Source organism: Dendrobium catenatum, unplaced genomic scaffold (genome assembly GCF_001605985.2).
Source record: "Dendrobium catenatum unplaced genomic scaffold, ASM160598v2 fragScaff_scaffold_1659, whole genome shotgun sequence".
Classification (NCBI taxonomy): Eukaryota; Viridiplantae; Streptophyta; class Magnoliopsida; order Asparagales; family Orchidaceae; genus Dendrobium; species Dendrobium catenatum.
This window is the reverse complement of record NW_021320121.1, coordinates 294,627-321,028: the sequence shown is the minus strand read 5'-3', so window position 1 is coordinate 321,028 and position 26,402 is coordinate 294,627. Positions and strand designations below refer to the sequence as shown.

Here is a 26,402-nt window from a genome sequence, read left to right as displayed (position 1 = left end):
ATATTCAGATATTCTAACTGTAACGCGTCAGTCATATAAATTCAGGCTGTGTTTCTTTTTGGACGGAGGTGTTGGTGGGAAAAAAATGGAGACAGAACCTAGACCTCGAGCAGTGTTCATGGCCTTCGGCACTAAAGGCGACGTCTTTCCTCTTGCGGTAATTTATTTCATTCTTTTCTCACCTTAAGTAGCTGCACGGAAGAATCAAAGTAGCAAACCCTAAGGGGTGTAACAACTTCTTAATCAAAAATTTTTTTTTTTTCATTTTATTTTCTTCCGCTTGAGAATGAGTATCTATGGCATCGTCTTACTAAATACAAGGTAGTTTGTTCGTACTCACTGCCGAATCAGTTATGTCATGATCTTCTAAATCTCATGTCTTTCTGCTTAGTTGTTTGGCTTATGTTCGTCGTATTGCAATGCGGTCCGGATGGCTATGAAATTAGATTTTTACTTAAACCTGTATAGTTCGGAGGCATCTGTATACTTCTTCAAGTGGTGTTTCTAATGATTCCTTTAGCTTTCAATTCACCTCTGATAATGAAATGAAGAGGCTGTTTGGTTTGCGGACATTGCAATGCTATTTAATGTTACGAGAAGACGTCAGATTTATGCTTCATTGGCATCTTTAAATAAGAAATTGAAAAGCGGAATTTATGTTTGAGGACTTATTGTAATAACTCAAACTCTTAATTATAGATATGCTATCTACTTTGGCCCAATAGCCTCAAGATTTTGTACCATTGGTGTAACTTCTCAGGAGATCATCCATCCTAAGAGTGCTCTTATACGAGCATGCTTAACTTTGGAATATCTAATAAAATTTCAATTGTTACACAAAATGAGTTTCGATGTTAAGAGTAGGTTCATTTTCATGAGGGGTTTCACAGTTGTAGATGTCACTCAAAACAGGGCAACATCCATATATTGCTCAACATCTACATATTTGAAGCCCCAAAAGTGTCATGTTATGCACCTCACGGTCGATGAGTTGCAATAGTCTCTTCTCGAGCATATGATGGCGAATCTCCTATTGCGCTTTCCCTTTTTCTATGATGCATGAGCTTCCTATCTGTTGGAACTTGTCACTCTGACTTCCAGTTTTGCAAATCAATCTTGTTCAAAATGACATAGTAGCTCTTTCATACTTCATCTTGTGAATGACAAGGTAAAAAATTAATTTTATGTGTTTATTCTAATGAGGTTTCCCCTAATTAATACTAAATATTGTTCGATGGGTTCGATGGTAATTTTACCACAAGTGTATAGGACTCTAAAGATAACATTGAACCAAACAATTATATTTTTGAAAATATTGACATTATAAAATAGAATAACATTGAATCAAACATATATTATTTTACAAATAGAGTATGATATCTTAGTAATATTGATATCTCAATAACATAGAATTATATAAACCCGAAATGCGAATAACCCATCTTCCTCTCTTCCAAACAAGAGAGTATATCTGGTTCTATGCTCACTTAAAAAAAAGTCTAATCCACAATTCCACATTATCACATTTCTTGAGTCAATAAATTTTCATGAGGAATTATTGAACTTTATCACTTGTTACCAAAAACAAAATTTTGATGATGTCTATCGCATAGAGATACTTCAGCTGGATCAATGTTTGATTCCCACTTTTTTATATGTAGTTATATAGTTGTATTTGATCTACAACAAACATGGCTGATATCTAAAACTTCACTTATTTTTTTGTCAGGCTATTGCCGCTGCTCTTGCAAATGACCAGAAACACTACCATGTGGTGTTCATCAGCCATGCAGAGCATCAGGTTGTAAAACAATGATCTCTGCATACCAGTTGATTCTGAATTGTGAGTCCATATTTACGTCTTTGTTTTTAATCGCTTTTACAGAATTTAATCTATCATCTGAAAGCCAAAAATGTTTCCTATATATCAGTTTCAACTCCATCAGTACTTTCTGCACATCAGTTTGACGCCGTATCAGGTGAGACCACTTGGGTGAATCTTAGTTTGAATTCCCTCTTTCATCATGAGCTATGAGCCTATGACCTTCAATTGGGGTTTTGACTTAGATGATCCCAAGTCCCCATCCTTTGCGATGTACAAGATGAAGATTAAAACCGAACATAAACAAGAGTGCTTATCTGCTGTTGCAAAAGTTTTTGGAGATGGTCCTTGCTTAAAGGGTGATTTTATTGTGATCAATTTCTTTGCCTTGGTACTGATTAATAAAAAAAGAAAAAAAGAAAAAAAAAAACTTATTCTGCTATCTTTCCTTTGGATTCATTTAAATAACATTGTCCCAAATGGCGATGCTATTTTCAAGGCCTTCATATGTTGGTTAACCAAATATTTTAACTGAACACTTTTCTTAATATGCGTTATTCCAGGAAGGCTGGAGTATTGCAGAATTATATCAAATACAATGTGTGGTTGCTGCTCCTTATGTTGTTCCCTATAGGTACTGAAATCACATTTATTTTTAATATGCTATAGATAGCAGTTTTATGAACTGACAATTCCATTTGGCCCGTTCCTATTCTCGTGTTAGCATAGGTTATTTCATATGAAATGCAAATATCGGCAAAACATTTTGAATTCTTGCTTCCTTCATGCACTAGCTTGTTAATGCTAGACTCACAAAATCAGAACGTTATTTTTATGATTTTATCATGTTCTCTTCATTATATTCTTATGTAGTTTCTTGCAAATTGCTGTTTTAACATCCTGCTCATGTGTCTTTTAGGCTTCGTTTGGGACGGCTTTCTTGCTGCTTCTTAAAACAACTTTCTAGTACAAAAGTTAAAATTTTTGTACTCAAAAGCTACTTTAAGAAGCAGTAAAAAAGCCATCCCAAATGAAGCCTTAATGTGAATTAAAAATGACATTTACTTTGCATTTTGTCAGCGCTCCTTCTTCATTTGAACGCTGTTTCAAAAAGGAGTTCACTCTTTTATACAAATATTTTCATGAAGCTTATGCTAATGATGTAACTTTCTAAGGCCTTTTTTCACCCTGTCAATCTAAATTGCTTCCTTCATCTTTTATTTTTTGAGAACTGTCATCTTTCCATATAAGCAGATCTGCTGGAATGATGTTATCCACTGGATGTGGCCACTCTTCACGGAAGAATGGGGTTCATGGAGAAGTGAATGTTTACATCTAGGCTCTCTTCCTTTTACGGTGTGTATAAGCATATTTGGAATCAATGCTTGCTAAAATTTTCCTATTTTTTATTGATTTCTACAAACCTATAATTTATTTGTGTCAATATGCTTAATAATAACTTCAGGATCCTGTAACCAATCTACCAATGTGGCACATGAGGAAAAAATCATCATTGCTGCTGTAAGAATCCTAAATTTCAACACTTGTGAGGCATAAATTGCTTATAATTTCAATATCTGTGTGATTTATCTTGTTTTTTATCATATCAGAACTGAATTATACACCTTGGATCCATTTTTTAAGATTGACTGAATTTGTGATCAAATGAGGAACCACACAATTATTTTTTACCATCACACTGTGATCCAGGAGGCTCTTAGAAAAATTGTAAAATTAACCTTGAAGGATAAAATTGAATTGAGCTGGGATTTAATTGCAAAATTGCCCTTTGAATTTCCAGTAAGGGGGGTGGCCAAGGAGGGTAGAAAGAGAAATGCTCTTCAAGAGAATCAAATCACTCCACCAATTTTTCATACTTATCTAAAGGGCCGACCACTTTTAATGGAGAGAATCTAGGTGTTGCTAGTTATTTTTAAGGATTAGTTCCTATTTTTCTAGCTTCTTTGAATTCAAATAGATTGATGTATTTTTTATTTCTATAAATAAAGATCAAGTCTGTAATCTGAAATTAAGTTTTTATTATATGAAAATTGATTCCTATTATTCTATGATTTCCTTTTCTTCAAATACTGGTTATATTTCTCCTTTCCCTCTATCAATCCGTTTTCAGATTCCTTCAGTTAGAACTTAGAACCAAAAATTTCCTCTATTTTTTGCCTGCACCAGCCGGCAACCTAGCTCTAGGCCAATTCAATGCATGTACACTACTAGCCACCAGCACGACAAGTACAAGGAAGGAGACAACTATTTAACTGCTGTCCTTTTCTTGTTTTACCCATAAAAGTGAGAAAAGATCAAGGGGAAACCCATTGCCCCTCAATGTATGCTGTAGAAAGTAAAAAATCTGTCTTAGATTTAACCTATCAGTACAATGAATCCTCCACACCACAAATTGGGATCACACCAACGGTACAACGTATGAATTTATAATTGTGATAATTGGGGAAGTTTACTCAGAACTTTTACTTATTTTTTGTTGCAACAACATAAAATAATATACTTCCATGATTTTATTCATATGAACACATTGAACTAATCATTGTGCTTGATTTTTAGCTGTTGGAATCTTTTTGGCTCCAGTATCAAATAAACTAGATAGCATACAACTCATCTTTTTTCAGAAAGCTTGATGGGCTGAACAACTTCAGATTGAAAAGTTTGAAATACTCTCTGATCCCACTACTACATCTTGGTAATATAGTGATGAGGACATCGTCAGCATTTTCGACGCCGGAGATCGACGGCCACGAGCATGACTTGTATTTTGTCATTTTATGTAGTAGCGTATTTTATTCTATAATTTCCTAAAGTAACTCCATCGCATGTACGTTTCACATCATATAGGCTGTGTTCTATTGCTAATTTTAAGGGAAGAGATGATAAAATCCTTAGAAGAAGTAGCTGCTACTCATCGAAATTGATAACTCCATGCACCCAAATTCATTTTCTTCGTAGTATTTCATAGCACCCAATAATTAGTGTAAAATTTATTGAATTTATAAAGATGTAATATATGCAATAGTGTAATTTTTAAAATTTTCACTATACAGGTCACTCTAGCCGACAATTTTTTTATTTTTTTATTTTTGTTTGTTAAATTGTGGAGGTTAGTTTTTGCTCCACAAAGAAAATACTTTCACTTACTTAGTAGTGGGATGCCGAGTTATATTTGTATTAGAGGAATTAAAGTTGCAATTCTTCACAATCAAATCATTGTGAAATATGCAGTTGCATCAAGAGATATTTGCCATCAATTGAATGAATATGTATTAAATTCTGTGTGTTTTTGTGCATTGATCTTCTTTTAAATTTTCTATTTTTCCCTCTCTATGTTTAAATAGGTTCACACTAGCAAATGATGGTATGTAGTAATGGCTATTAACTACTTGTATATTTAGTATAACAACCAAACCGTACATAAAATATGAGCAGCTTGGCTCTGGAGGTTGAATATAAATGATAAGGTGCTTGTAAATCAATAATAATAATTTTTAGCCCCATTTATTGTTGAGGGCTTAATAGTAGTCAGTGAAACTTAAATATGGACTACATCAAGTTTTTTCAATTTTTGAACTATGAACCAGCAACTCCTTCCAGTTTTCCTCTACACCAAGGCAACGAGTGGAAGTAGGTTAACGGCAGATAGGTAATTGAAATTCAGAGTTGGTTTTTTTATCTGAAGTTTTACTTTCTGGTCTGCTAATTTGAGCAAGTTTGATGGCTTGGCCATGAGCTTTTTCCTGCCACTCTTGAATTCAAAAAAAGATTTTTTGTTTTGTCAGAAAGCTGCCACAACTTATTTGTTTATAAATTTCTTATCGTCTTTCAGAATATTTTGTGATTAGAGTTCTTTTAAACAATTAAATCTGCTTGTTATCCAACTTAAAGAAATTATAGTACTTACAATAACTAAAAAAAAAACTTTTCTCTACGGTAACTCTACTTTTACGTTTATAAATAGTCATAGCAACCCCAAATGAATTGAATGTTATTATATTAATATCCTTGCATTTTCTAGTTTGAGTTGTTTTATTTTTAATTGGCTAAAATACTGCTAACATTTGTGAGTTTGTATTTTAATGATCAGATATGGGTTCAGCAAGGAGATTGTGGAATGCCCGGGTATAATACCTGAACTTCAATGCAAGGAATATTTTGTCCCATTTTTTTTGTTTCTAATGTTCTATATATTTTAGCTCCATTTGCTTTTACCTTATTATTTCAATTAATTTTGGTCTTGTAATCTTCTTTTGGTGAAAAAAATGGAGTTAACTGAATTTATGGTCGTCAGTGTAAACATCATTTAAACTAAACATCATTGGAATTATGTAGTTATGCTATTAAAGGTGTTATGGGTATTTGTAAAAATATTTGTAAAGTTGTTGCGGTAATAATGCATTTTTTTAAAGCTATTGTGGGTTTTATAAATTTTGCTTTTTTTTGAAATGTTTGTATAACAACTTTCTTACAAATAGCACATTCTAGCGGATCTAATCGTAAAAAATATTTTTGAAAAGCAACAATAATATTTAGCAAAATTAAGACGTGACTTTGTGAAAAAGCTGCCACAAACAAACCCTAAATTTAATTGATGAGATGCATATCACTAAAGTTATTTCAATGGATTCTTAAATGTAGTAAGGAGGTATTCCGGAAGTAGGTCATTATCAACTTAATTAGATCTCATTAGTCTTATTGTTATATGAGGATTTATTTTATCTCTATCTGGCCTAGATTATCTAGAACTTTTTTTGTGCATACATGTCTCCTTTTGACTTGTGTTATGTTCTCTCTCCTCATTATTTTTCCTTTCCTTTTGTTTCTTAGATAAAAAGGAATATCTTTAATTTCTCTATGTGCTTTTAATTTGAACTGCGTCAAACCACCAATTTTACAAGCTTTTTGTACCTTCTTTATTTTATGTATGTAGGAACTATTACTTGTGTTCAAAGATAAGGTGGTTCGTGTCACGATCCGGCCTGGTTAGCTCGTATATACGAGGCGCGAACGAAATTGAACATTCAGATCAATCACTATTCATCTTTCATGTAAACAAAATTTTTCTAAACAATCTTCAAGAACAAAAAGCGCATCTAAAATTTTATTTCCATTCCATAGAGTTTTCACAATATACAAGATGACAAACTTCTAACTATTCATGCTATGCACGCCATCCAAAAGTAAAGCAAGGAACCACAACTAAGAAAAGCAATAAAAGAACCTGTCACCCGTTGCTCGACGACTGTAAGTATACCTCGGGTGATCCGCCATCACTTATGAGAAGGTTCTCCTGAAAATTTTCAAATCTAGGGAGTGAGCTACGCTCAGTAATTGACAACTACAGCTAAAGTTCATGTGCATATAAAAGAAGATAGTTTGTAGGTTAATAACATGTGCTAATGTATGTCTTGAAGTAGGTACTAAGTTGACTATGTGCTCAACATGAGATATACTTGCTTAACATGAGATATGCTTGCTTAACATTAGATATGCTTTCATATGCTTATCTTTCTACATCCGTCCCGGAGTACCGAATTGTACTGATCAGGTACACATCATTAATGACCATATCATTTTCATTTCGTTCCATATTGCCTCAAAGGCCGTCTTTGCTCAAAGAGCCACATATTGATACTCTGCCATCAACAATCACAAGCTATGCATTTCATATATGGTACACATTTCATAGGTATGATAGATTTAAGCATGAAAATACGAAAATGCTCATGATTTCATATGAATTGCTAAGGAGTTTTCTAACATATAATTTAAAACCATTAAGTAACAATTGAGCGTGAACATGACATATAGACTTTGAACATAAAATTTCTATCTTCTTTGCAAATAATAACATAAAACAATATATATGTATATATAACGAAATGAACACGTTCCCTAGCATGTAGAGTCACTTACCCTCAAGCTTTTCTTTGCAAAATTCCCGCACAAATCCTCACCACCTTTCCTTATTCCAACCTAAGGGAAAAGAGATTATCAATTACTTTTACAAGTATTTAAATCTCCAATATTTTTAATTTTATTTAAAATTAAATGTTATTTTCGGATTTGTCAAAAATCCCAAAATTTAGACTTTCAATATTTGATATTTTCATCTCTTAAGCATGCAAAAACATTCCCTTCATCTAATTAGTAAATAATATTAATAATTTTCGGATTAATTTTAGATAAAAATTAGGAAAAATGTTTTTCTCTCAAATTCCTCAATTAGAGGCTTCTCTAAGCCCTTAGGAACATACTTAGTGAACATGCAACCTACAAAAACTAAGTTTGCAAAAAAATCCTAAACTTTCCCAAATTTTTACACTCAAAATTGCTTAAAGAAAAATTACATTTTTTATACCAAAAGCCTCCCCTAATATTCTTCTAGCCATTCCCATAAAAATTTCATAAAAAAAGAGACCCTAATTTTAGGATTTAATGTTTTTCTTCAAAAATTTTAACTTGTTGGATAGGAAATCATAGACCTAAACAAACCCTAAAGATTTCCTAAAGAAATTTCTAAAAAAAATCAAACCCTAAAATTTTTTTCTATGAAAAATCTCAAGAAAACCTTCATATCCTTTAAGAAGAGCTTACCTCAAGTCTCCCCCTACGCTTTTCCTAAAGACTCTCGCCGGAAACTCGCCGTAATCTTGCCGGAGAGACCAAGCCGACGCCGTTTCTCCCCTTCTCCCTTTGGCTGATGAGGGCTTAAGGAAAATGGGCAAAGGAAAATTATGCATGTGCCCTTATCCTATTAATATTTCTATTATCATATGAAAGGGTAAAATGGGTAAAACAAGCCAAATGTTACTTAAAGCACTTCGGCGAATTTTAATTCCCAAACCGAGCGAAATTAACTACAAGTTTTTTATACCGTTTCGATCAAAATTTCTTGACGAATTTAATAAAATTTATTTCGTCGAATTCCGACGACATCGAAATTTCACTTAAGTTCGTCGCGGCGCATCGATATGCGTGCGACGCACTCAAATGACGAATTTCGGGTTTTACAGTTCGACCAAGTATTTTCCTATTTTAATTGGATTATGTCAAGGATCATCTTTAAACCCATATCTTTTTGCTTTAGTCTTGGATGTTCTTACTAGACATTTGCAATTTGTGTATGCTTTGTACTGATGATATTCTTCTTGTTGATAATACTAGAGAGGGAGTTGAAGAAAAATTTGAATTTTGGAGGTCAACCTTAGAGTCTAAAGGTTGGAGTAACTCTAGTGACATATAAGATTAGAGAGAGTCGCCTTAGCTGGTTTGGATACAAAACATCAGCCTTCTGATGACTTAGTTGGAGAGTTGATGTATTAGATTTGGCTTATGTTAAAAAAGGTAGAGATAGACTTAAAAAGACTTGGTTAGAAAATATTAAAAATGTTTTTTTTTATATATATATTAGATTTAAATGAGAGTTTGACTCTTAGCAAGACATAATAGAGAAGAAGGATTCATATAGCCGACCTCACAAAGTGGGATGAAGAAGGATTCATGTAGCCGACCTCACAAAGTGGGATAAAGGCTTAATGTTACTGTTGTTGTCTATTTTATCCTTTCTTTTTATCTTGTTTTTATTGTTTTGACTTGAATGACATGTATAACAGGGTACTGGCCATCAAATGCTCATGTGTGTGGATTTTGGTTTCTACCTCTAGAATGGCAATTTTCGTGCAGTAGATGCAGGGAAATGCTGTCCTCAACTTCCTCTAAATGCTTAATCAAGAAAAGCGAGCTCTGTGCAAATCATGCTGATTTACAAAGCTTTCTCATGGATGAATCTAGTTCACGGTTATCCATTTTTATTGGACTAAGTTCTATTGGAAGGCAAGTTCTAAACTTTTTATTTTGCATAAATACTTGTTTGTTTCTGACACTTTGGCTAGTTTCTTTTTTTTTTTTTTATGAATCACATTTCTTGAAATCTCTTACAACATATGCTATCGTTTTTCATTATGTTGGTCAATTCGGTTTACGATGGTACTTCTCTTAATATTGACTCCAACGAGTCAATAAAATTGTAAAGACATTGATGTAGGCAAGCTTTGGGTGTACAAGTTGCTTGGGTTCTTTTGATTTTTGGGCTGCTAGTTGCCTCTCGGGTTGGGCCTTGGCTGCTTAGGTTTTGAGCTAAATTATTGGGAGCTACTTGGTTCTAGCTCATTATTACTTGAGCTGATGTTTTAGCTCATTATTTGGAGGAGTAATTGCACTTGATAGCTCATTAATGGAGTGGTTTCTTGCCTCTTTCCTTTCCCTGTGTCCCCTTAGTTTCCTCCCCTTGGCTGCCTTCCCGTGAATGGTTCCTTCCCCTTGTGCTGTCTGTTTCGGTTCCCTGGATGCTGTCCCGGCTCCCTGTGCTGCCCCTTCGATTCCTTCCCTGGCTGCTTCTCCCGTGGCTGCTTTTGCCTCTTCGATTCCTCCCCTGGCTGCTTGTCTCGTGACTGCTTTTGTTGATTTTTTGTGTGGCCTTTTTGGGTGCTGTTATGGAATTAATTTTGGCCTTTTTTTGGGCTGTTTGGTTGTTGTTTCTGGACAGCCAGCCGGCCTTTCATTTCCCTTACATGATTGGTTTATTTGGAGGTGTTTTATGGGCTGTTTGGCTGCTCTCTTTTCTCCTATAAATATTAGGTGTTTTGTATGAATAAAAAAAAGGGTTATGGAGTGATTTTTGGAAGCCAAAACCTGCAGATTTGTTCGTGGAAAAGCTTGCGAGCTTGTTCCATTCCTCTCTTCCTCTAGGAAAGCTTGCGAGCTTGTCCTCTCTTTCGTCTCGGTTTCTTATCTCATTCTTCTATCCGCATGTGACTACCCCAATTGTATCCTTCTTCTCAGGCGATGGAAATGCAATTTTAGGTCTTTTATGTTTTGTCAAAAGTTGTGTCTTTCTATTATAAAAGTGAAGTTGTTTTTGGTTTAATTGTTGTATTTTGTCTACTTTAGGGTATTTTATGTATTTTCTTTAATCCTAGGAAGTGTTTCTTTTGCTTGCAAAAAATTAGGGGCTTTCCTAATTTTTTGCTTGCATCAAATATTAAAACGTGCTAGTCTGCTTTTCCAAATATCTGACATGATGAATTTGAGCATAAAAGAACCATGGGGATTGAACCGAGAAAAATCATCAACCAAATGGCTTTAAATACCAGTTATCTCCATCTTCCACATATTTTTTCCAGCCTAGCTGTGCTAATCTCGTATATAATCTGCCATTTGCCTTGGCGGTCATCCTTTTTTGTCAATCCTTCTTAGATATCACTTGATGTTTTTTGACATAGAAAAATTTGGTCCTTTGTTTATGTTTTTAGACAATTCTTTGAAACTTAATATTTCTAATTCGTAATGATGCCTTGCACATTGAAAAGCTTCATTGTTTTTTGAAACATCTGCTACTACACAATGTTTGCAATGTTTGATTAATCTGGTGATCTGGTCATACCAACCGATTTGACTGGGTATTGATTGGTTTCCTTTTTTTGTCCATCTGTCACTCAAGACCAAAGTCTTAGTGTAATGTTTGATTAATCTATGCCTTAGATTATTTGGTCACATAAAATGTCGGCCTTCCGATAATCATGTTAGGAGAGTATATGTATTAGATCCAATCTATGTTAAAAAAGATAGAGGTAGATCTAAAAAGACTTAGTTAAAAAGTTTAGAAATGACTTTTTTCTTATTGGATTTAAATAAGAATTTGATTTTTAATATGACACGATGAAGAAAAATGATTCATTTACTTGACCCATATAGTGGGATAAAGGCTTCTTGTTATTATTGTCACCCAAGACCAAAGTCTTAGTTGTGTTGAATAGAACAAAGCTGAATTGAAAAGACTGAACCCAATTTACCCTGTTCAGTTAGTATTCTTGGAGCGATGTAGTTGGTATTCCTTCCCCTTTTTGATGATCACTATGACTGTTGTCTTTGAGAAATTGCACTGATAACTTCACTGTCAATGATAGTGTTAGACCGGTCCCTAGTGGACCGGCCCAACCCCAACCGGCCTCTTTGAATAGGCCGGTTCTTTGCTACAGGAGGAGGGGCAGCAGCATAAGGAGAGAGGAAGGAGTGGGGCCCACTAGGGATTCAAATTCGAAGGAATTGGAGGCAAAGGATGGGGCGGCAAGGGCAAGGGAGTAATTTAGCTTTAAATAATTAATTGTATGCTTTACGTATGAGAGGAGGGATTACGGTTAGGGTTATGCATGATTTGGAGTTGTTCTCTTGGAGTTTTCTTGCTTTCTTGGGCTCTAGATCCACAATCTAGAGATTGAGAGAGACGATCCTCCTCTTGAATTGAGGATCAATTGTATCTTGCTTGGAGTTTGCTTTGCTTTGATTCTACTATTGCAATCTATCATTTTTTAGATTGATTTATTCCAGATTTTCTTGTTTTTCTCGCTGTTTTGGCCAATTATTGCTAGGTTTGCTTGCAAACTCGAGCATTTCTTCTTGGATTACTTGCGAACTCAAGTATTTTCTATCAGATAGCTCCTTTGATTGATGCATGATTTCTATACTATTGCTTTATCCTATGTCAATCAAGATGTTCAGACCACCTTACCAACCTACCTCACTTCCATACCATTGTTTATAGTAGAAGTACTACATTGTTATTGCAGAAAAGTTGAAAAGTAAAAAAGTAGAAAAATTACTTTGAATTTTATGTTTTGATTCTATACAAAGTGTGGAAGTATATTTATAAACTTCTTCAAAATTCTTACAATGGACATAAATTAAGGCTATTTAAAAAAAAAAAAAGTACTCAAGAGGGTTAATATGGCTAGAAGAAGATGTAAGACTCATGAATTTCAATCTAAGGGTCATAAGAGGACCAATCTATGATTGGGAGCCTTAATCCGTGTGCTTAAGCATCCCTTTTATCAAGATTGGTTAATTTGCGTGTCCTACATATAGCTAGTTGTGTGTGGGAGAATGGAAGAAGCTCTATTTGTGATGTCAGTTGTGATGTGAGCCCCAAGATCATTCAATAATTATCAATGTCTAATGTCGCCTCAATTTTACCAGGTTATTCTCCATCCCTTGCTTATGCACTGGTGTCATCATGAACCAAGGCACTGCATAACTGCATGGTTTGAAATATTCAAGCCTTATCAAAGATGCATATCCAAATATCTTAAAGATAGTTTTAACTTGAGTCGGTCTGGTTCCGTATGCTAAGTAAAATGTATAATATTGAATTTGCTAGAGGTATAGTGAAGTCTTCAAGGACTCGCAGCAACTTGCAACATTATAACGAGTACCGTGTACATGAAATTATTTTTGAACTCATCTGATACTACAAGCTTGAAATTATTTTTGAATTCATCTGAGACTACACGCTCTTAAGTCACTTCTACTTCAGAATGACTCGCCTGAGCTTTGAAGTTACTGACTACATTTGCTAAAGCAGCCCCCGCCTTCTCCTAGAGTGTTGGCTTCAACTAAGGATCTTCAATGGATTCTGGCCATTCAGCTCATTTATTATTACAACAAGCAACTTTCTGTAGCGCCAAAACTTGGCTTGAACCTTTAAAAATAGTGAAGTCATCAAAGACTCTCAGAAACTCAAAACATAATGATGTACTCACAGCAATCATTAGAGAGCTTCAGCCTAGAGTACCGAGTACATGAAATTGTTTTTGAACTTACCTGAGACTACTCGCTTTAAGTCACTCCTACTTTAGAATGACTTGCCTGAGCTTTGAATTTATTGACTACATTTGCCAAAGTCAGCCACGGCCTTCTCCTCGAATGTTGGCTTCAACTAAGGAACTTCAATGTATTCTGTTCACACATCTCATGTATTATTACAACAAGAAACTGCTAAGCCTAGCTATGTATGTTCTTATTGGATATTATTTCTCCAGTAGTGCCAAAATTTGGCTTGAACCTATAAATATGTGGTTAAAGGGAAGGCCTGGCTCACTAAGTTATTTCTACTCAAGGGGAAGGCTTGGGATTCCAATTCATATATACTCGTTGTATTTGTCGTGTTATGCTTGTCAGTAAGATTCTAGTATTATCCATGAACATTTTTGGATCCAACAGTTCAAGCTTTGTCGAAATGTTAGTGATGCAAGAGAGCTAGGATAGTTTAGAGAAAGCCTTCGTAAACACCAGCTATAATTTCAACATTTGGAGTGATGGACGCCTTGAGTTAGCTTGCAAGGAGGGATGGACGAAGGGAATGGGAATGTTAAAATTCTCTTGTTTTGGAGGCTTTTTTTTAAAAAAGTCATGAACATATTTAAACCTTATTTTGTTTTTGGAATGATTGAACGAACGAGCTGACTGGTCCGATGCTAATCCATTCCCATTAGGATTCTCATTATGTTGATTTCTTTTGAAAGCCACCATAACTTGTTAAGTTTCCATGGCTAGAAATGCTCTTACTTGCATGAATAATTATGAAAAGCAGTGTAAGAGGATAAATTATTCTGTGTGGACGCCGAACGCTGTCCGGAGATCAACCAGAATACGTCACGTCACCCCTTCACTTTGTACCATGGCTCGGTATTGCTCGGTACCGTTGACGTGGCTGCATTTGATTCGTCTCCGGACGTAGAGCTGTCTCCGGCCTCCGCTCAGAATAGTTTCTCCATGGTTGAAATTGTGAAATGCAATGTCATGCAATACTAGCAATGGACATGTATAATGCACCTACAACGCCCATTTCATTTTTTAATTTGCAATAAATACAATCTGCATTATCCAACTAACACTTGATTTTTACATTCATAAATTCTACAGCATGGGCTTCATTAGAAATCCCGTGGCATTTCTTTCAGTTCTTGAAGCTGTTATAAAGAGCACAAGTTACAGATTTATCCTTTTCTCAGCAGGATATGAGCCATTAGATGCTGCCATACGTTTATTTTCTGGCACCTCACCAAGTTCAGAGAATCTATCCAATCCAAATTGTGGGAAAGATTGCAGACTTATTTTTAGTGATAGGCTCCTTTGTTTTTCTGGGTAAGCACCTTTTAGGCTTTGTTTGGGACGGTTTTTTACTGCTTCTTGAAGTAAAATTTTTATACTAAAAAGCTGCTTTAAGAAGCATAAAGAAAGCCGTCCCAAACGAAGCTTTAATCTTCCATGCAGGGCATTATCAAGTTCTATTTTACAAATCTGATGATGACCTGAGACTTTTTTGTTGTTTTATTTGATTAAAAATAAACAGAACCGCTCCATACATCTGGCTGTTCCCAAGGTGTGCAGCTGTAGTTCATCATGGAGGCAGGTGCTGTTCTATTTCAGCTAAATCTTTTTTTTTTTTATCACTTTCAATATTTTAACAAGAAAACTTATGGAATTGGTCACAGCGGAACCACTGCTGCAGCACTTCATGCTGGTGTTCCCCAGGTTGTCTTCTACTAACTACAAAGTACCCTTTCATTTTTACTTTTGTAATAGAATTTTCCAAAACATGGATGGCATGAAAATAAAATATAATTTTGCATTTTAACTGCTGATCTTCCAACCATGCATGGGACAGCCAAGCAGGGAATGATGATAAGTCTTCTTGCTTTAATTTTGAATTCTTCCTTTACGACTCTATTGAAAATGCCTCCAATCTTTCATGGGGCCGGCCATCAAAGTCTTTAAAATGCATTCATCATTAGTTTTGACCTATAATTTTTACCTTTGGAATCAGTTTTGAATGCATTAAATGAACTTGACCACAAATTTTGATTCATCAAGAAAAAAATTTAGATGAGAAAATCAATCCAAACAGGCTATAGTTTGGGTCTATCAAAGATCAACCCAATTAAAGTATGACAAACTTATCATTTGCATCTTTGACCTTCATCTAAGTGATAGTTATTATTCTTAAAATTATAATCAATTCATAAATATTGCGAACCTTAGTACTTTCATTTTTATTTAATTCTATTTTCTTGAAATATGAAAGTTCGTTTCATGTTTCATGTCTTAAATTTAGGCTTGGGGATTGCATTTAGGGATAAAAATCATTTTTATGCATTCTTATCTATTCTAATTATTTATTTAAATTTTGTTATCCCTTTTGTACGTCAATAAATAGGAAATTAAGATGGGTTTTATCATCAGTTAGTTTTGGGCTGAATCAAAATTTCAATTTCAATACTCCTTCAATTTCTCTAGCAATGGATCTTTCCTATCCCCATACTATCACACCGGGGTCCGGTTGCCGGGGACACGATTAAGGGATAAAAAGACATGTTTTGAGCATGCATATACAAGAGATATAACATTATATATATATATATATATATATATATATACCAATTCATTAATAGAAGATCAAATAATCAATGCATCAAAATAACAATAGTTTCTGATACAAGTCAAAATGAATATAAATAGAACAAAAAGTAGAAAAGAAACTACCCATTCCTCATAATCAAAAAGCATAATCAATTGCTACAAAATAATAAATACCAAAGCAATCTATTGCTGGTGACCCTGCTCCTGAGGTGGCAGTCCACCAAACACATTTGCAGGACCTGCTGAAAAAGACAACAGGTGTTCATCAAATTACTCCTATATATCAAAATATAAATGGAAAAATAGTGGGTCATGTAGTATGAACAGCCAAATGAGGAGAGTAGTAACCTATAATCACTAAATAAATAAATAAAACAACCATGAGATATGCTATGTTTCTACAACATAATCTAATATGCATGTATATATGCCAATTAGCTATTGATGTCAAATCATTTCAATGTTCTCAAATGCACCACAATAGGTATCCTTGAACCTCACAATGACCTGTAAGTCATTTATTATTTTCAATTCATATTCACTTATATTTTCTTACATTAATGCATATATATCTATTATAGGTTTATCATATACCCGTCATCTGGAAGGTAAACTCTAACCTAAGGAAATCTAATGATTTTTTGTCGAGTTGTTACTCTGGGAGTCCGTCGACTCTAACTAGCCAAAAACCAATATGGTTTTACCGATATACTCACAATTATTTATTACAAGTTCTTTTACGAATAACTCACATTAATTATCTACATCAACATGCAAATAATAAAGTTTATAACCAAAAAGATTTAAAATATACAAAATTGACATAAAGGAGGTTATGCATCAATAAATCAAAAGATTTTATTTATGAGCTTGCTAATTTATTATGAGCATATGAATAAAATGAAAGGATTTGCAATATTAGGATTGACAATTTAAATAATTTATAAAAGAATATAAATAGCACATGTTACACCTCTTTTAAGGAAGGGTACGTTTACACTAAAATAAATAATAATTACTTACTTTTAGGCGAGCGACACGAAACTCCAAGCTTATACGATAATCAACCGACAAGGGCAATAACTCGAAGGTCCTACAAGCAAGAACAAAGCAATTATAACCACACCTTTGGAAACATTCCTGCTAAATGACCTTAGCTACCATGTTTTAGCATTAACATTAACTATCGCAAAGATTACTATTAACCTTATAATTATTCTAATTAGATTAAGCCGATAACAAGTTAAAAGTTTCCTCACTAAAAGTAATTAATAAAGTAATATTTATGAGGCAATGAAAAGATCAAGACTATATAATTTAATCTACTTGAATCATTAATCACAAATAAGGATTTCTTTCATACAAGCTAAAATCCAAAAACTAGAAATTCTAGGCTATAAAAAAATCAATATGAATCAAAACTTGATTCTCATTATAAACAAAAAAATTATTTAATACGGTGACTAAAACTATAAGAAGAAGAAAGAGAGGAGAGGAAAATGAGCTTACTATAGAATAAGAGGAGATTGGGATATGTTTGCCAAAGGCTGTGCTCGGGAGGAGAAGTTGTTGCCAAAGAAGAAGTAGGAGAGGGGAGGAGAAGTTGTTGCCAAAGAAGAAGTAGGAGAGGGTGCTCGACGGCTATTGTTTGCAAGAGAAACAAAAAGGAAGGATATGGGAGGTCTGGCAGCTGCTGCAAGAGGGAGAAGGGAAATTCGATGCCTTAAGTTTTCTTTGTTTCCTTAAATGGCGAGAGAGAGCATGGAGTGGGAGAATTGAAAGCAGTGGCGGGATTGCGAAATTATCGCGATTGCACAGGAGGGGAAAGAGGCTTGCGAGCAGGCGACTGATTGCATGCGATTTGTTGCGATCCGGGCGAAGGAGAGGGAGGGGTCAGTCTGGGGCGTGAGATTTGGAGATAGAAATACCTGGACCAGTCCATGCTTTTAAATATTACACATGCAGACCTAGTTCCTACTACAATAACAGCACCTGAACTCCCTCCTGCCATACTAGTCCTTGCCAACAGTAACAGTGTGGTAGATTTTGTTGCCAGCAAGCGCCAATTCCCTTCATCACAGTAGTAGTAGTTGTAGTTTTACTTCTACGAAACAAATACTTTAAAATCCAACTTCTTAAACATTTAACACTATTATCACGATCATAAAGATATTAATTGATGGGGACATCAGATTTCGACACGTGTATCATCGCCGGCGACGCAGATCGACGGCTACGATCCAGAGCCTCTATTTCTGATTTATTTACAGCTTATTTCATATGTACTTTTAGTTTTCCGAGTTTGCCCCTGAGGGCATTGTTTTGCTTATGTAGCCCCGAGGGTATTTCTGTCTTTTCATTTTTTTTAAATAATTTTTGGACCTCCTTATATGAGGCATCATGTATTGGAATGAGTTAGTTTTGATGAAATGAAATTTGATCATTGTTCTCTTTATGAGTTCCTCCCTCCAAGATCTCTTAGTGAGTTCGCCGGAGAAGACTAGATCTCTTTGTGAGTTCTAGTTTCGTATTAGCCAATCTTGTGGAAATTCAAATTGATTATAATTGAGGTTAGTAATTTCATGGTCGCTCGAATCCCTTGAATTTTCCCTCTCTTCCCCTCCCTTGCTTTTGCCGCCGCCTAGCCTTGACCTGCTCAAGCCGCCGGCCACCTTGGCTGCCTTCTCCCGTCGGCCACCCCACTCTCCAGACTTTTGGCCGCCGGCCCAGTGTCCTCCTTAGCCACCACCCCCTCCTCCAATCCCCAACTCCACAGCTGACAGCCCCCACCGTGAGCCCAGCCCACTGAAATTTTTTCTGCAGCCCTTGCCGCCGGCTCTCCCTGTTTGCCCAGCCCGTGAATTTCAAACGTCTGAGGATTGATTAATTGCCTAATTAATAATCCATATTATGGCAGGCAATTAATAGCATTTGATTATATTTGAAATTCAAACTCCTATTTCCCTCTCATTTAAATCAATTTTGGGCAGTTACTTAAACCTAAATAAAATCTGAAATTAATATTTTAGAATTAATTGCGGAATTATTTATTCAAACGTGGGCCCCACCTTCCAAATTCCATAATCTCTCTCCTTGCTATATGGCCGGCCACCCTTGCCTATTAATTCTCCTTTCAATTATATTAATTGCTTCCCATTAAAACCTCTAATCCCTCATTAACCGTTGGCACTTCATTTGGAAACTATTTTGATTTTCAAATTGGCTTTCCCACCCCACGTCTCCTCCCTAAATCAAATTTCAAAAAATCTGAAATTGCCTTGGTCTGAGGCTTGTTTCTCCTACCCGAGCTCCTCCTTGGCGTTGGCTGGATTTCTCCCACCCAAGCCATTCCTCCAACTACAGCAACCTGACGTTATTTCATATTTGGTGACCTCTTGCTTCTCCTCCCAGCATGTTCCATCAGCTCCCGGCAAGAACGCATGGAGGAACCCGAGTGGAACTTCGGGTTTGAGTACGACAACCAAGGAAGAGTTGACATCCTCAAATCACCCTTCTTCGACGTTGGCTTTGATTTCAACGACACCGTCGAAGAATACTTGGATCGGATCTTACCAACACTAGTGGATTCCATTGACGACCACTTCTCCGTCTACACGTGGATCATTGACGGCCGTCCACCCTCTCCTCCGAAACCGGCTTCTTTCCCGGCGACAAGTCCTCTCAAGATCACTTTCCTATTAGTGGCATCGCTAAGTCTACTTACCGTTCTCTTCCGCTAGCCACCACTTTCAATATGAGTGACGGATCTCAAGGTGAAGGATCTAGATATTAAATTTGAGGCTTTTGATTATTTCGAGCTATTTGTATTAGTTGAATTTTGGTGTTATTTTGTGAGGCTCCTCAACTGTCTACATGTAATTTATTGTCATTGCTTAATCTATCTATGTCTTACTCTTAAACTCAACTTGAGTAAACAAAGAGTTTTGGTAGCAAGCTAAAGGTCATTGCTTCTATTAATTTCTTAAGTGCAATTCGTGATTCACCGCATGTTGTTTCACATTATTAATGATACTTTCAACTCTTTTTAACTTATGTCATCTATTTATATTTTCTCAAATCCCCCCATTTTTCTTCTTTTGTTAGATCCTCTGTCCTTTCATACTAGATCAGTTTTATTGGGCTGAGAGATTATGTTGGTTGGGAGTTGCACCAGAGCCATTAGAGAGACAAAATCTTGTTCCAGATAACAATGATGCCACAAGCGTCAAGAAAGCTGCAGATAAGTTAACCAAGGCTATAAATTTGGCCTTATCTTCCACAATGAAGGAGCAAGCACTGAAGATTGCTGAAAGTTTATCAGTTGAGGTTTGTTTATACAGTATTGTTAACAAGCCTTCCTTTTTGTGAATAATTAAAACTGGAGTTTTGACTTAACTGATTATATAATTGCCTGTTGTATTAGGATGGTGTTGCAGAGGCTCTCAGGATCCTCAGGGAACAGGTGATTAATCCGGCTAGAGATGGAATAATCTGTCATAATCAAGGTATGGAAGTTAAAATTCTGCTAAGAACTGTAATTTTTATATATTTGAGTATTTTTCGGTAAAAAAAATGTTGAGCAGTTTAAATGAGAATATTAAAGTATATGTGTTGCAAATTAGGAAATGATTATATAAGAGGGATGGATGGAGTGACATCCATGGATGATAAGATAGGTGAACATAGTCTTAAATGGTTTGGACATGTACAATGAAGATTAGAAATTGCATTTGGATATAGTAATAAACATAATATAGAAAGATTTTGAGGAAAAAAGAGTAGACTTTAGATAACATCAATAAAAGTTGTTCAAATTGATCTTATGATGAATAGGCTTAAACTGTTAAACAACACCCAACACTAGAAAATAAAAAATAATGATTCCTAATGCCAAAAGCCCAAATAGTTGGGATATTATTAATGTTGATGATGCACAAAAAGAAGAATGGAGAATGAGGTTCATATGACTAACCTCATATAATTAGAGTAAGGCTAATAATGATGGTAATTTTGATTATGTGTTTGTAATTTCGACAACATTTCTTTGTACGTATCTTTCATTTGCCACTCATAATTATAGTCACCTCTAATCCCTTCTCCTCCTCTTATTCATCGCCATCTTCACTCGCTTTACGATCTATGTATGAGTAGCATGCTTCTAGGGTTTTGTCTTCATATGCCAGTCTTTTTCTTCTTATGGTTTGAGTTCGAGGTCTCTTAATCACAAATCAACGTATGTTTATTGAATATTAAAACATCATGCTTAATTAAAAAATGAGCTTAAGCTAAACTATAATTAAATACTTTTCTTAGTTTAATGTTAACTTACATTAATTTATTTTTTCATCAGCCAAACTGCTCAACTCTACTTAGGCTTTGTTTGGGACGGCTTTTATATTGTTTATTAAAGCAATTTTTTAGTACAAAATTTTTAATAAGAAGCAGGAAGAAAGCCATCCCAAACGAAGCTTTAATCTTGCCGTTTGAAGCCCCCAACCAAACATGTCCCAAGTTCAAAGAAGCAATTAAGCCTATTAAGTCTAAGAATAAGAAGATTTTTTTTTCTGGTTAAATATTATTTTTTATTCAAAAAATGAGGTAGAGGGCTTATAGTAATTTGTGCTTGACTAAACTAAAGCTTTGATATTCAAATTTGATCTGGACTAATGTTATATATACACTATGTAAGCAAGCCAATGGTTTATTTCATAATGAATTTGGTCTGTCCATTCACAAGCATCATCATATCATGTCAGCTAGCTCAAAGTCACCTAATCTTTTGATTAGGTAGATCAACAAAAGCTCTCCCAAAGTAAAAAAAATTGGATGTTCTCTCAATTGATTAGGCTCTAATGATTTTTTTCTATGTAGATTTCTTTGGAGGGTGCTCCAACTAAAGTTTTCTATTCATAGCCAGCATTTATTTTTTTGGTGAAAAGATTGAGCACCAATGTATAAATTTGACAATAATTTTGAAGATTTTTGCAAACTTGACACCAAAAATATTTATTCATAATCATGATAAAATTTAATGAAATGATATTTTTCATGTTTAGGGGGGCCTAAATGCAGTGAAAGTCTGACAAAGCAATGAACATTTCAAAGCAACTGCTGGAGATATATATGATGTAAGAGATGTTGATGCTTGTATTTAACTGAAGTGTCGGTTGTATGTTTATTGCTTTTTGAATGATTTAGGTCTCGTTTGGGACGTCTTTCTTACTACTTTTTAAAGCAATTTTTTAGTAAACGAAGTCTTAATTTGAACTCATAGGCTCCGTTCGGAATAGCTTTTTTAGTACTTTCTAAAATAGCTTTTTAGTAAGAAAAATTTTAAAACTAGAAAATTTTGAATTAAAAAGTTATTTTAGAAAACAGTAAGAAAGCTGTCTTAAACGAAATCTTAATTTCTGAAGTAATAAAGTTGAAGTTGTGTCGAAGATTTTGATGCTTTCATTTTTCATAGAAGAAAATTTCATTCAGAAAATTTTTTCTTTTTTCTTATGCTTCCATGTAAGAAATAAAGATTTATCTGTGATTTTCTTTCTGCTTTCTGAATTTTCATTTTTAATTTCCTGCAATTTATGTAAATATATTTCTTTGGTTTTCTGGTTAGAACAAAGGCATACTCTGTATAAAATTTACTATTTTCACCTCCATTTTAAAAAATTTGCATCTAAACATTAAAATTCATCATAAAATTACATATCATATATTTAATTTTTATCAAAACTTTTATGATTTGATTGTGCTATATTCAAGTATATAAATTTGATTGTGAAGAACAATAATTAGATCATTTATTTTAAAAATAAGAATATGTTGATATGATTTGCATAAATATTTCTATATAATTATAAATTATTTGTGATTTTATGAAAGCTGACAAATTAATTTATGCTTTATTTGAGATAGTTTTATTATTATTTTCTAAAGTAATTTTTTAGTATAAAATTTATTGAATAAAAAATTTTTGTATTAAAAAGTTATAAGAAAATTGTCTCAAATGAAATTATAATGATGAGCTATGATTATGTTTGGTTAACATAAATATCTCTATATAATACTTTTTTGTTATTATTATCATGTTTTAAACTGTTGATTGTGTGTAGAATCTTCTAGAATAATAATTGGGGTGGAAAATATGATGAATTTGTGCTGAGTCAAATTAGAATAAATTTTAAAATTAATAAATTCTGGCTGATTTGTACTTTTTATAAAGTAATTATTATTATTTATTTCTGAGTTTATGGAATAAATTTTATTTTATTAGAAAAAGTCAGATATATAAATTTATTTATTTATTTTATTTTAATAGATAGAAGTTATAAGAGTCATTAGAAATTTTTATGTGAAATTTTTAAAAATGAAAAAAAAAATTTATGAGTTTAAAATTAGTTGGAATATTCGACTATATAATTCAAGATACAACAATATCTTCTTTCTTAAATTGATAAAGACATGATTATATAATTGAGAATAATTGTCATATTATTGTTATAGGGATTATAGAAGAATTGATAGAGAGCAAAAATGATTATATAATGTTAGTAAGCATAAAAAATGTAACATAAATCAGGTGCCCATTATTGAATAGATGAAGTCAAATGATAGGGGGTTGATACGTCACAAAAAATCGTCTTGATCGTGCACGAATCTTGAGGCATATTCAAGTTGGAAATTTTTAAAATTAAATTCAAGACCATTTGAACTCCATTTTTAGCAAACTTATAGTCAAGCTGAACATCTCAAAGAGACGAACCAAACGACACCAAAATCAGTCCAATGCGAGCCTAAATGGGTCCAAATCAGAGGCCCGAAGTTTATTGGGAAAGTTCAAAGGCTTAATTGGATGATAAAATGATATCCAAATATGTTATGCTTATAGTCCAATCGAGTGGCTCGACAAGGTGAATCGAATGAGTCTAAGATCGCTGAATTCCGACATCATTAAGACACTTAAACACTTGAAAAATGTTCTACGATCGGGGGATCAATATGGGCAGTCCGATTGAGCACTCTAAATCTTCCCTAGATTTTCTCCATATTTATGAGGCATTCCACTCTAAAAAAAACTATAAAAAAACCCCATTTTCTCTCATGAAATGGGCTTGGGGTTGGAGGATTGGATCATTGGCTACATATTGGAGAGAACTCTTAGGCTTTAAGAGCTTCAACACCACCGTCGGCGAACCTGACCTTTGTCAGACTACTGCATGGTCGTCGAACCTCCACCCAGTTGTCGAAAGCCGCCGAACTTCCTTCCACAATCGTCGAACTACCACCTTACCATCGACCACCGTTAGAATTCCTCCTAACCATCTTTGGACCTCTGCCGGACCACCACCAATCGCCGACTACGATCCTTTGCCGGCCGACTACGGTCCCTTTGACCTCCATCGCCCAATCCCTCCAACCTCATTTGCCCGCCGACTACGATACCTCTAACCATTGTTGCCTTCTAACTATGGTCCTTACGTCCACCATCGCTCGCCAACTATATTCCCTCCGACCTCTTGTTGATCACCGACTAGGTCCTCTTACCAATGTCTCCCGTTGACTACAGTCACTGTGACATCCACCACCTGCCGACTACGATCCCTCCGGCCTACGTCGGCAGCAGACTACGGTCCCTTTGACCGCCATCGTCCGTCGACTATGGTCCCTCCGACCTCCCATCAATCGCCAACTGAGGTCTCTCTTAACACTGTTGCCTATTGATTACAGTCCTTGTAGCCTCTGTCGCATGCCGACTACAGTCACTTGGACCACCATCGCCCGTTGACTATGGTCCCTCCGACCAACATTGCCCACTAACTACGGTCCCTCGGACCACCATAGCCCATTGAGTACGGTCTGTCTAATCACTGTCGTCTGCAAACTACGATCCCTCCGACCACAGTTGTCCGACTACGATCTTGCTGGCTAAATGAACAGGCCCACACTCTCTTGAGAACAATTCTCATATCATTAGATTCTTCCAACTACCACCTTGTAATGTTCTATATATGATGTATATTTACTACATTAAGCCAAAACCTTCCCTCCATGAAAGGGCCTCATTTGTAATCAACAATAAACACTAGTGGAACCATTTCAACAAGGTCAACCTCGTGGTTTTTCCTCTTTTTAGGATTTTTCATGTAAAAATCTTAGTGTCTCTTATGACTCTCTCACGTCTCTCTCTTTATTTGTATGTGTGTAAGATCTTTGTTCAAAACTAAGACATTAAGCCATTTCTCTCTACCATTGCGAATGTTCCAGTCCACAATAGGGTTAATGTTAGCAGTTAGGTGAATGTGATCATGGTTATTGATTGTGATAATTAATGACAATTATCAAATAAAATAATCAAATTCTTCAACTTTCTAAGCTCCCAAATTCCCTTTATGTAGAAAATATAATCTCATTTATAGCTTTTTTAGATGTTTTTTCCTTAAAATTAGGTTAGAATAAGGAAAAAAAACACTATATCGAAATGATCTATATTGATCCCTTTAATCATATATCATTTATTAAGTATTTGAGTGCTTTGATAACTCTTAATTGAATGACATTGAGTTCATGGGATTAGTATTGTCGAGCTGCTCGATTTGATCATAAACAAGATGATTTTAGTTATCATTGAGTTATAATGCCTCGAAGTCCTTATAAATACTTTAAATGTTTGATTTGGATTCATTTTGACTCATATTAGTTCACTTTTTGTGTCATTGAGTTAGTCTAGTTGAAGCATTCAGTTTTATTATAAATTTGTTACAAATCAAATTTAAATTATTAAAAATTTATTTTTGAAAATTTTCAAATGAAATATTATCTTAAGATTCATGTTGATTAAGTTAATTTTCTAAAGAAATTATATTTTAAGGGTTAAAAGCAATATTCAATAATGCAAATATTGTCTTTAAGACATTGTCTTAATAAAGTCAATGCAAATATATCACTCCTTTTAATTTGTTGGGAAAAAGTTTTTTTTACAAAGTAGAAAATAAATGAATTCAAAAATAAGTTATTTAATAAAAAGTAATCATTAGTAGGAATTTAATTTTTTAAAATTTTAAAATTAATCTATTATAAAATTTTAATGTGTAAAATTTATTTAAAATAAATTTAATAACTTCAAGTCATATTAATATAATTTATAAATTAATATTTCTGTATAGTTTTTTCCTAATTTATATAAATTTAGAAAATTAATTTAAAATAATATAAAATATTTGCATATTAATGCATTAAATAATTTATTCATTATTAAAAAATTTCCATCCAATTGCCTCTCTCTCTCTCTCTCTCTGTACGAGAC

At 34.3% G+C, this 26,402-nt stretch overlaps 1 protein-coding gene across 4 annotated transcripts; it reads left to right on the top strand.

Annotated features, from left to right (window-relative positions):
• Nucleotides 1-22,388, top strand: LOC110097635 (sterol 3-beta-glucosyltransferase). Of its 4 annotated transcripts, none has more exons than XM_020824138.2 (16): nucleotides 1-157; nucleotides 1,730-1,801; nucleotides 1,886-1,979; nucleotides 2,068-2,181; nucleotides 2,390-2,456; nucleotides 2,903-2,984; nucleotides 3,077-3,178; nucleotides 3,288-3,343; nucleotides 5,931-5,965; nucleotides 9,460-9,679; nucleotides 14,603-14,824; nucleotides 15,033-15,092; nucleotides 15,175-15,214; nucleotides 20,204-20,425; nucleotides 20,523-20,604; nucleotides 22,156-22,388. In XM_020824138.2, the coding sequence occupies exons 1-16, from the start codon at nucleotides 86-88 to the stop codon at nucleotides 22,191-22,193; spliced, it is 1,578 nt and encodes a 525-aa protein (XP_020679797.1). In that variant the 5' UTR covers nucleotides 1-85; the 3' UTR covers nucleotides 22,194-22,388. The 4 variants fall into 4 exon arrangements, with proteins under 4 accessions (XP_020679797.1, XP_020679796.1, XP_028557094.1 ...); XM_020824137.2 differs by having other exon boundaries at nucleotides 2,068-2,213; nucleotides 2,386-2,456; XM_028701261.1 differs by lacking the exon at nucleotides 2,068-2,181 and having other exon boundaries at nucleotides 88-157; nucleotides 2,386-2,456.
• The last annotated feature ends 4,014 nt before the right edge of the window (nucleotides 22,389-26,402 follow it).

What these genes read in the sequence shown, in the direction of transcription:
- LOC110097635 (XM_020824137.2), top strand. Translation starts at nt 86, where the DNA reads ATGGAGACAGAACCTAGACCTCGAGCAGTGTTCATGGCCTTCGGCACT. An exon ending in AGGCTCCTTTGTTTTTCTGG is followed by an intron (nt 14,825 to 15,032) that starts GTAAGCACCTTT and finishes AAAAATAAACAG; the next exon opens with AACCGCTCCATACATCTGGC. An exon ending in AATAATCTGTCATAATCAAG is followed by an intron (nt 20,605 to 22,155) that starts GTATGGAAGTTA and finishes TTTCATGTTTAG; the next exon opens with GGGGGCCTAAATGCAGTGAA.